General features: G+C 66.9%; 1 protein-coding gene across 13 annotated transcripts in view; it reads left to right on the forward strand.

The window, feature by feature from the left end:
- Positions 1-7,707, forward strand: part of AGRN (agrin) — a 32,565-nt gene extending 24,858 nt beyond the window's left edge. For 5 of the 13 annotated variants that reach the window (XM_067716496.1, XM_067716472.1, XM_067716519.1 and 2 more), the window contains 17 exons: positions 110-457; positions 683-875; positions 989-1,204; positions 1,671-1,900; positions 1,993-2,127; positions 2,226-2,322; positions 2,428-2,592; positions 2,692-2,803; positions 3,025-3,036; positions 3,264-3,380; positions 3,507-3,699; positions 3,782-3,869; positions 4,044-4,067; positions 4,770-4,802; positions 5,108-5,332; positions 5,816-5,919; positions 6,272-7,707. In XM_067716496.1, the coding sequence (XP_067572597.1) occupies positions 110-457; positions 683-875; positions 989-1,204; positions 1,671-1,900; positions 1,993-2,127; positions 2,226-2,322; positions 2,428-2,592; positions 2,692-2,803; positions 3,025-3,036; positions 3,264-3,380; positions 3,507-3,699; positions 3,782-3,869; positions 4,044-4,067; positions 4,770-4,802; positions 5,108-5,332; positions 5,816-5,919; positions 6,272-6,429 (2,450 nt within the window). In that variant the 3' untranslated portion in view covers positions 6,430-7,707. Of the gene's footprint in view, positions 1-109; positions 458-682; positions 876-988; positions 1,205-1,670; positions 1,901-1,992; positions 2,128-2,225; positions 2,323-2,427; positions 2,593-2,691; positions 2,804-3,024; positions 3,037-3,263; positions 3,381-3,506; positions 3,700-3,781; positions 3,870-4,043; positions 4,068-4,769; positions 4,803-5,107; positions 5,333-5,733; positions 5,920-6,271 lie in introns of all 13 variants that reach the window. The other 8 variants (XM_067716477.1, XM_067716536.1, XM_067716507.1 and 5 more) reach the window with 5 other exon arrangements.
- Positions 7,708-7,831: the final 124 nt, after the last annotated feature.

The following is a 7,831-nucleotide window of genomic DNA, read 5'->3' on the forward strand; positions in this document are numbered from 1 at the left end:
CTGGTCCGGCCGCCAGCCACAGCTTGTCCCCACCCTCCGTCCCCCACGCCGCGCACTGCGCTTGGGATCCCTGCTCCTTGCGGATCCTGACAGCTTCCCCTACCCCCAGACTGGTTTCCTGCGTTCTTCACGGGAGCCACCCCTGCTGCAGCCACGGCCAGAGCCACCACTGTGGCCCACCTGCCACCTTCAGCTGTGACCCCTCGGGCCCTCTATCCCAGTCACACAAGCCGGCCCGTCAGCAGGATCACAGTGCCCTTCACCGCGCGCCAACCCTCCACCCCTGCCCCTAGCCGTATGCCTGCACACCGGCCCTCGCCCCCAGGCATCCTGCAGCCCCCAAGGCCCTGTGACTCCCAGCCCTGCCTCCACGGGGGGACCTGCCAGGACCAGGGCTCAGGTGGAGACTTCACCTGCCGCTGCACAGCGGGCAGGGGGGGCGCTGTCTGCGAGCAGGGTAAGGTCATCCACGCGGGGGAGGGGCAGGGAGGCAGAGGGGGCCAGGTTGGGGAGGGCCGGGCCACCGGGAGTGGGGGGCCGGGCAGGGGGGCCAGGCTGGGGTGAGCGGCCGGTTGGACTCCCTGGCCCAGCGCTGGGGACAGGGTTGGGGGTTTCGGACCGGCAGGCAGAGCCCGGGCAGCCGGGTCCTCTGTGCCCTCCACTGCCCCTCCGTCTCCTGCAGCACCACGCCCCTCCGTGCCGGCCTTCGGGGGCCACTCCTTCCTGGCCTTCCCCACCCTCCGTGCCTACCACACCCTGCGTCTGGCGCTTGAATTCCGGGCGCTGGAGCCCCAGGGTCTGCTGCTGTATAACGGCAATGCCCGGGGCAAGGACTTCCTGGCACTGGCGCTGCTGGGGGGCCGCGTGCAGCTCAGGTGGGTGGCGGGCGGTTGGGGGGGTCAGGGCTGAGGGTGGGGGTTGGAGGGCAGGGCCAGCCCGTGGTCCTGGCTCCGTTTGGCTGTCCCAAGCGCCTGTTCCCGCCCCCCAGGTTCGACACAGGTTCGGGGCCCGCGGTGCTGACCAGCTCAGTGCCCGTGCAGCCCGGCCGGTGGCATCACCTGGAGCTGTCTCGGCACTGGCGCCAGGGCACTCTCTCGGTGGACGGTGAGACCCCTGTCCTGGGCCAGAGCCCCAGTGGCACTGACGGTCTCAACCTGGACATGGACCTTTTTGTGGGTGGCGTCCCGGAGGACCAGGCTTCCGTGTGAGCATGGAGGAGGGTGGTGTGGCCCCGACCGCAGACCCCCGACCTTGGCCCTGATCCCTGACTCTTGGGGTGGCATCCAGGAGGTCCAAGCTCCCTGTGGATAGCAAAGGAGTTGGAAGTGTGGGTGTGGACCACGGCTGTGACGCTGGCCTCAGCCCCAGCCCTTGACCGTGATCCTGATTCTGTCCTGATGCTGAGGACCAAGCTGCCGTGTCATCACCAGGGAGGGGCTGGGCTGGCCCTGACCCTCAGTCCCGACCCTTGACTCAGCCCAACCCGCCTCCTGATTCTGTGGGTTGACTGTCCATCCTGTGAGGACCAAAAGAGGGGTCGGGGACGGGTAGCAGCCCTGACTCACGACCCCGGCTGACTGAGGGACGCCAGTGGCACAGCTGGTTGTGAGAGAGGACAGACAGCTCTGGTCTCTGGCCTGTGGCCCCTGACCCTCTCATCTCGGTGGCAGGGTGCTCGAGCGGACCTCTGTCGGTGTCGGGCTTAGGGGCTGCATCCGCTTGCTGGACGTCAACAACCAGCAGCTGGAGCTGAGTGACTGGCAGGGGTCTGCGACCCGAAGCTCTGGAGTGGGCGAGTGCGGGGACCACCCCTGTGTGCCTAACCCCTGCCTCGGCGGGGCCCCGTGCCAGGCCCTGGAGGCCGGCATGTTCCACTGTCGGTGCCTACCCGGCCGCTTTGGTGAGGGCGGGCCCTGGGCCGGGTGCTGGGGGGACTTGTGTGTCTGTGCTTGGGACTCAGGCCTCCCGGGACCCCAACCTGCCTCCCTCCAGGCCCGACCTGTGCTGACGAGAAGGACCCTTGTCAGCCGAACCCCTGCCATGGGGCAGCCCCCTGCCGCGTGCTGCCCCAGGGCGAGGCCAAGTGCGAGTGCCCTCGGGGCCGGGAGGGCAGCCTCTGCCAGACAGGTGGGGACAGCGGTGCTCAGGGCAGGGAGGGCGGTGGGGGCTCTGGGGCTCTGGGGTCAGGGCCCGGCACCCTGTGTGATCGTCTCCTGTCCTCGCAGTCTCAGAGCGCGAGAATAGCCAGCCTTTCCTGGCCGACTTCAGCAGCTTCTCCTACCTGGAGCTGAAAGGCCTGCACACCTTTGAGCGGGACCTGGGGTCAGTTGGGCAGAGGGGTCGATGAGGGGAAGCGGCCCCCAACCCCATCCAGCCATGGGGTGAGGGGGCATCGAGACACCCCTGCCTGCCCTCATGTGACCCCAGGGAGAAGATGGCGCTGGAGGTGGTGTTCCTGGCCCGGGGTCCCAGCGGCCTGCTCCTCTACAACGGACAGAAGACAGACGGCAAGGGCGACTTCGTGTCGCTGGCACTTCACGACCGTGTCCTGGAGTTCCGCTACGACTTGGGCAAGGGGGCAGCGGTCATCAGGTGGGCCGCGCGGGGTGCAGGGGGCTGGCCTCAGGCCCCTGCCGGGCAGGCCGGCAGAACCCCAGTGCGCTCACGGCGCCCCACCCCCCCCCCCTCCAGGAGCAAGGAGCCAGTGGCCCTGGGCGCCTGGACCAGGGTCTCTCTGGAGCGAAACGGACGCAAAGGAGCCATGCGGGTCAACGATGGGCCCCGTGTGCTGGGGGAGTCCCCGGTGAGCTGAGCGAGTGTCTCCAGGGCTGCCCCCCTGCTCGCCGCCGCCCTCCCCCTCCCGGGAGGCGCGCGGCCCCGCCCCATAGCCTGAGCTCACTGGACTGTTTTCTCTCCTCTGCCCTGGGCCTCTGTCTGTGTCTCCTCTCTGCTCTCACTGCTCCCTGGCCCTCGCTCTGCAACCCCACCCCGCTCGCTCTCCGCTCTCCGCTCTTCGGATGCCAGAAATCCCGCAAGGTACCGTCTCCTCTCATCCTGCCTCCTTCCTCTTCTGCCGCCTCCGCCCCTAGCGTAGCTCCGCCCCCACTAAGCCCGTGTGGCCGTGTCTGTGATGAACGCTGCTTCCAGCAGGCTGGAGGGCGCGGGGTGGGTCATCACCGCGGGCGGGCCCTGGTCTGGGGCTCTAGCTGTTCCTGCCCGGTGGGTGGGCTCCACACCCCTCAGCCCGCTGCACCTCCCCCCAGGTGCCGCACACCGTCCTCAACCTGAAGGAGCCGCTCTACGTGGGGGGGGCCCCTGACTTCAGCAAGCTGGCCCGGGCAGCCGCCGTGTCCTCTGGCCTGGATGGTGCTATCCAGCTGGTGCGTGGGGCGGGGGCGGCGCCCTGGCACAGTCTCGAGGAAGGGCCCATCCCAGAGGGGCTTCTGTCCTCCTGGGATGGGGGCCGCCCGGGCAGGCTGGACAGAGGCTCTCGCTCCCGTCCCCAGGTCTCCCTGAACGGCCGCCAGCTGCTGACCCGGGAGCACGTGGTGCGGGCGGTGGGTGTCTCGTCCTTTGCAGACCACCCTTGTACCCAGGCCGGGGGTCACCCTTGCCTCAACGGGGCCTCCTGTCTCCCTCGGGAGGCCTCCTACGAGTGCCTGTGTCCTGGGGGCTTCTCAGGGCTGCACTGCGAGAAGGGTGAGCGCTTCTGGCACAGGGCCAAGGCTGGACGGGGCGGGGGGAGCCTGCCCGAGACCGCACTCACCCCGCTGTCTCTCAGGCCTGATTGAGAAGTCGGCCGGGGACTTGGACACACTGGCCTTTGACGGACGGACCTACATCGAGTACCTCAACGCCGTGGCGGAGAGGTAGTGTGCCCTCCGGAGCCAGGCGCCCCTCCGCCCTCCGCTCTCTGGTCCTGTCTGCACAGCTGCACAGGGCTAGCTGCGGGACCCTCCACTCCGGGCCCCCGGCTCTGTGCCCACCTCCGCCCCTCCTCCACCCTCCTTCCTTCTCACTGTCTCTGTCTCTTTGATTCCAAGCGAACTGACCAATGAGATCCCAGCGTAAGTAGCTCCGCCTCCACCCTCACTGTCACCATCCTCTGCTCCCCACCCACCGGGCAGCACATCCCAAGGGTGGGCGAGGGCAGAACTTTCCATCCCCAGTGGAGGAGGACGGGGCTTCGGGGGAGCTCTTGGTGCTGCCGGGGCTCCGTTTCCCCGCTTGAAAGTGGGGAGCCGCCCCTTCCCAGATGCGTGGAATGCCCCCTGCAACTACTCCCCTCGCCGCGTGGCACCGGCACAGCGTGCGCGCGTGCGCACACTTGCAAACGTGCACATTCGTGCCCACGTGTCTGTGTGCATACACGAGCACGTGTGTCTCAGTGTGCACACGAGTCCATGTGCTCCCATGTGTGCGCACACCCCACGTGTATGGGGGGCCATCCGGGGGTCTCTCCCGACCAGGGGCCCTCGGTCTTCGTTCCGTGTCGCCCGTGCCCCAGCTGTTTCCTCTGCACCTGGCCTGGGCCGTGCCTACCAGCTCTGTGTCTGCCCATGTGTGTTGCATGTGTCATGGCCAGGGCTCTGTGGTGGGTGGAGCCGACACCCCAGGGTCCTGTGTGTCTTCCGTGGATGCTTGCTCCGCCTGCCTTCCACTGGTGGAGACGGGGTGTGGGGAGGGGCTGCTGCTGGGTCCCGCCCCACCCCACACTACAGCCTGTCTGTGCCCCTGCTCACCTGCCTCCCTCTCTTCCTGCATCTAAGCCCTGAAACTCCGGATTCCAGGGCCCTTCCCAGGTGAGCAGCGGCCCCTGGCCCCTGCCGTCTGCCTGTTGCCTTCCCATCTCTCTGAGCATCTCTCTGCCGAGCTGTCCCTGTGTCTGTCCACCTCACTCCTCTGATTGCCCGTCTGGCCCCACCTCCCACCATCCATCTCTCGGCCCATCTGTCCCACTGGTGGTGTCCACCAGCTGCCCATCCAGCTGCCCCGGTGGCACCACTAGCCCTCATGGCCTCTGCAGTCATGCCCCTCACCTTCCTACCACCCCTACCCCGTCCCCACCACCCTCCCAAGAGGTCCTGACCAGCCCTCTGCCCACCAGCGAGAAGGCGCTACAGAGCAACTACTTTGAGCTGAGCCTGCGCACCGAGGCCACGCAGGGGTTGGTGCTGTGGAGTGGCAAAGCCACAGAGCGGGCCGACTACATCGCACTGGCCATCGTGGACGGGCGCCTGCAACTGGCTTACGACCTGGGCTCCCAGCCCATGGTGCTGCGCTCCACCGTACCAGTCAGCACCAACCGCTGGTTGCGGGTCAGGGCACACAGGTCAGCAGGGAGCCTGGGGCCACCGAGAATAGCAGCGGGCGCTGCCTGGACTTGCCCGGCCAGGGCATGCCTGGCCACTCGTGGCTAGGGTAGGAGTTTGTTAGGGGGAGGAGGGCGAGGAGGGCTGGTGGCCCGACCTGAGGTCACTGCCAGCGCGGGAGGAGGGATGAGAGGGTACAGGAGAAGGAGTGATGGCCAGGGAACCCCTGATCTGAAAGGGGTTTCCCCGCTCTACCCAGACGCCGGCTGGGGACATGTCCCTCTGGTCTGAGCCTTGGCCGTCCCCTCCAGCAAAGCTTGACCCACAGGAGGTCCCCCTGCCCTTGGCCATCTCGTGCTCTCCTGGGGTCAGTGCCACTCCATCCTGGCCCCCAGGGGTGACACTTGGTGACGGTCCCCAGGGTGTGGTGTTGGGGCGAAAGGGATGGAGGGACCAGGACCTGGAGCCACCTGATGGCCTCACCCCACCCACCACGCCCCCAGGGAACAGAGGGAAGGCTCCCTTCAGGTGGGCAATGAGGCCCCTGTGACTGGTTCCTCCCCACTGGGTGCCACGCAGCTGGACACAGATGGAGCCCTGTGGTTGGGTGAGTGATTGGTGGGGGGGAAGCCAGGGGAGGGACAGCGAAGGGTCTCTGAGGGACAGGTCCCATCCCCTGGAGCTGACAACGAAGAGTGGCACCCGTGTCAGTGCTATCCAGGACAGCAGATGGGCTGGCTGGGGTGGGGCCCTCTCCCCTCCTGTCTTAGCCCCTGCTGTGCCCTGGGTGGTGTGGGGCCAGGAGGCTGGAGCTCGTCTGCTGATCCCCTGGTCACCCCCGGGCACTGGCGGGCTGCAGGTAACTCACCTGGTCATTCAGATGCAGTGGGGCCCTCTGCCCGCCAGTGTCCGGCCTGCCTGTCACTGAGCCCGGTGACCTTTCCTCTGTCTTCCTGCAGGTGGCCTAGAGAAGCTGCCTGTGGGCCAGGCCCTGCCCAAGGCCTACGGCACGGGCTTCGTGGGCTGCCTGCGGGACGTGGTGGTGGGTCGGCGCCCGCTGAACCTGCTGGAGGATGCCGTCACCAAGCCGGACCTTCGGCCCTGTCCTGCCCCGTGAGCCACAATGCAGCCACGACCCACCCTGCTGTAATTATTTTCTATTTTTGTAAACTTGTTGCTTTTTTGATATGATTTTCTTGCCTATGTGTCAGCCGGAGGGACTGCTGGCCCGGCCTCCCTCCCGTCCAGGCAGGCGCGCTGCAGAGACAGACTTGGTGCCAAGGGACTCCAAGGGGTTGGGGGAGGAATGCTGCACATGGAGGGCTTGGCGCACTCAGCAGCCTTGGGACGTGCCCCTCTGCCTTGGGACACCGTGTCCTGGCCTCTCAGGCTGTGCCTTCCCCAAGTATCCACTCGTGCTGGCCCCTGTGTTCCCCAGCCTGTCAGAGGCCCCGCATACATACATTGCCCATGTTCCATCTGGCAAGGCCTGTGTCCCCAGAGCAGGTAGGCACTGTAGGGTTTAGGGTGCCCTTCCTCTGTGCAAGCCCCACGGGGCCTCTCTGGGTTCCCATCTGAGCCGCCCCTCCTCCCTGCCTATGCTGGGCGGGACCAGCCTCACCAGGGCCCGCCGAGCCCAGGCCTCCTGTGCCAGTCCTGTGAAACAATGTCACTGTTGACGCCATGCTGTGCCCCTCCCTCCAGCTGAGTCCACCTGTCCCAGGGCACTGGAGAGCAGAGGCCGGGCACAGGCCTGTTCAGGGCACCCTGGCCCGCAGCTGGCCCTGCCCATCCACCCAGCCACCCTGGACATGGCTGTGTCCCCCCTCCTCCCCCCAAGGCCCCACGAGGAGCCCTGAGAGGGCGTGGGGCCACTTGTGATGTGGTGGACGTCACTGCCTGCCTGCCGGGGGGGGCCAGCATCCCCTCCTGAGGATGCACGTCCAGGCCTGGCCACCAACCGCAGAGTCTTTATGTACTGATTTTATTTGACAGCTGGGGTGGCAGGGCTGTTGTCTTTCCTGTCCTGGCCCGAGGGCAGCTGAGGACGCCGCACAGCAAAGCTGTCCAGTTGTGGTGTGAGGAGGGGTTGTCCTTATCCAGGAGTGACCGGGGGCGGGCTGGGCGTCTAGGCAACACCAAGGGGCAGGTGCGGGGTGGCAGAGACGGCTGCAAAGCCAGAGACGCCTTAAACTGCAATGTTAGGTCTCATCTGGTCCCGTCCCCCCGGCCGCCCTCACCTGTCCTGGCGGGGGGTGGCAGCCCCTCCCCCAGCCCCTCCCCCAGCCCAGCCAGGCTGTCAGGCTCAGAGGCTGCAGGAGCCTCAGAAGTCCTGTTACTAACTCCAATTTGTGTTTGTGTCAATCACCGTGAAATAAAGTCTGAACACTTGCAAGAGGTGCTTGCGTCTGTCCACACCAACACCACAGCGCTCAACCCCGCCTGGCCCTGCGCTCGCCCACCCGGCCAGTTCCTGTCCCGGGAGCTCCTCGCTGAGCTTCATGGTGGCATGCAGGCTT

Source organism: Pseudorca crassidens, chromosome 2, assembly GCF_039906515.1.
Source record: "Pseudorca crassidens isolate mPseCra1 chromosome 2, mPseCra1.hap1, whole genome shotgun sequence".
Classification (NCBI taxonomy): Eukaryota; Metazoa; Chordata; class Mammalia; order Artiodactyla; family Delphinidae; genus Pseudorca; species Pseudorca crassidens.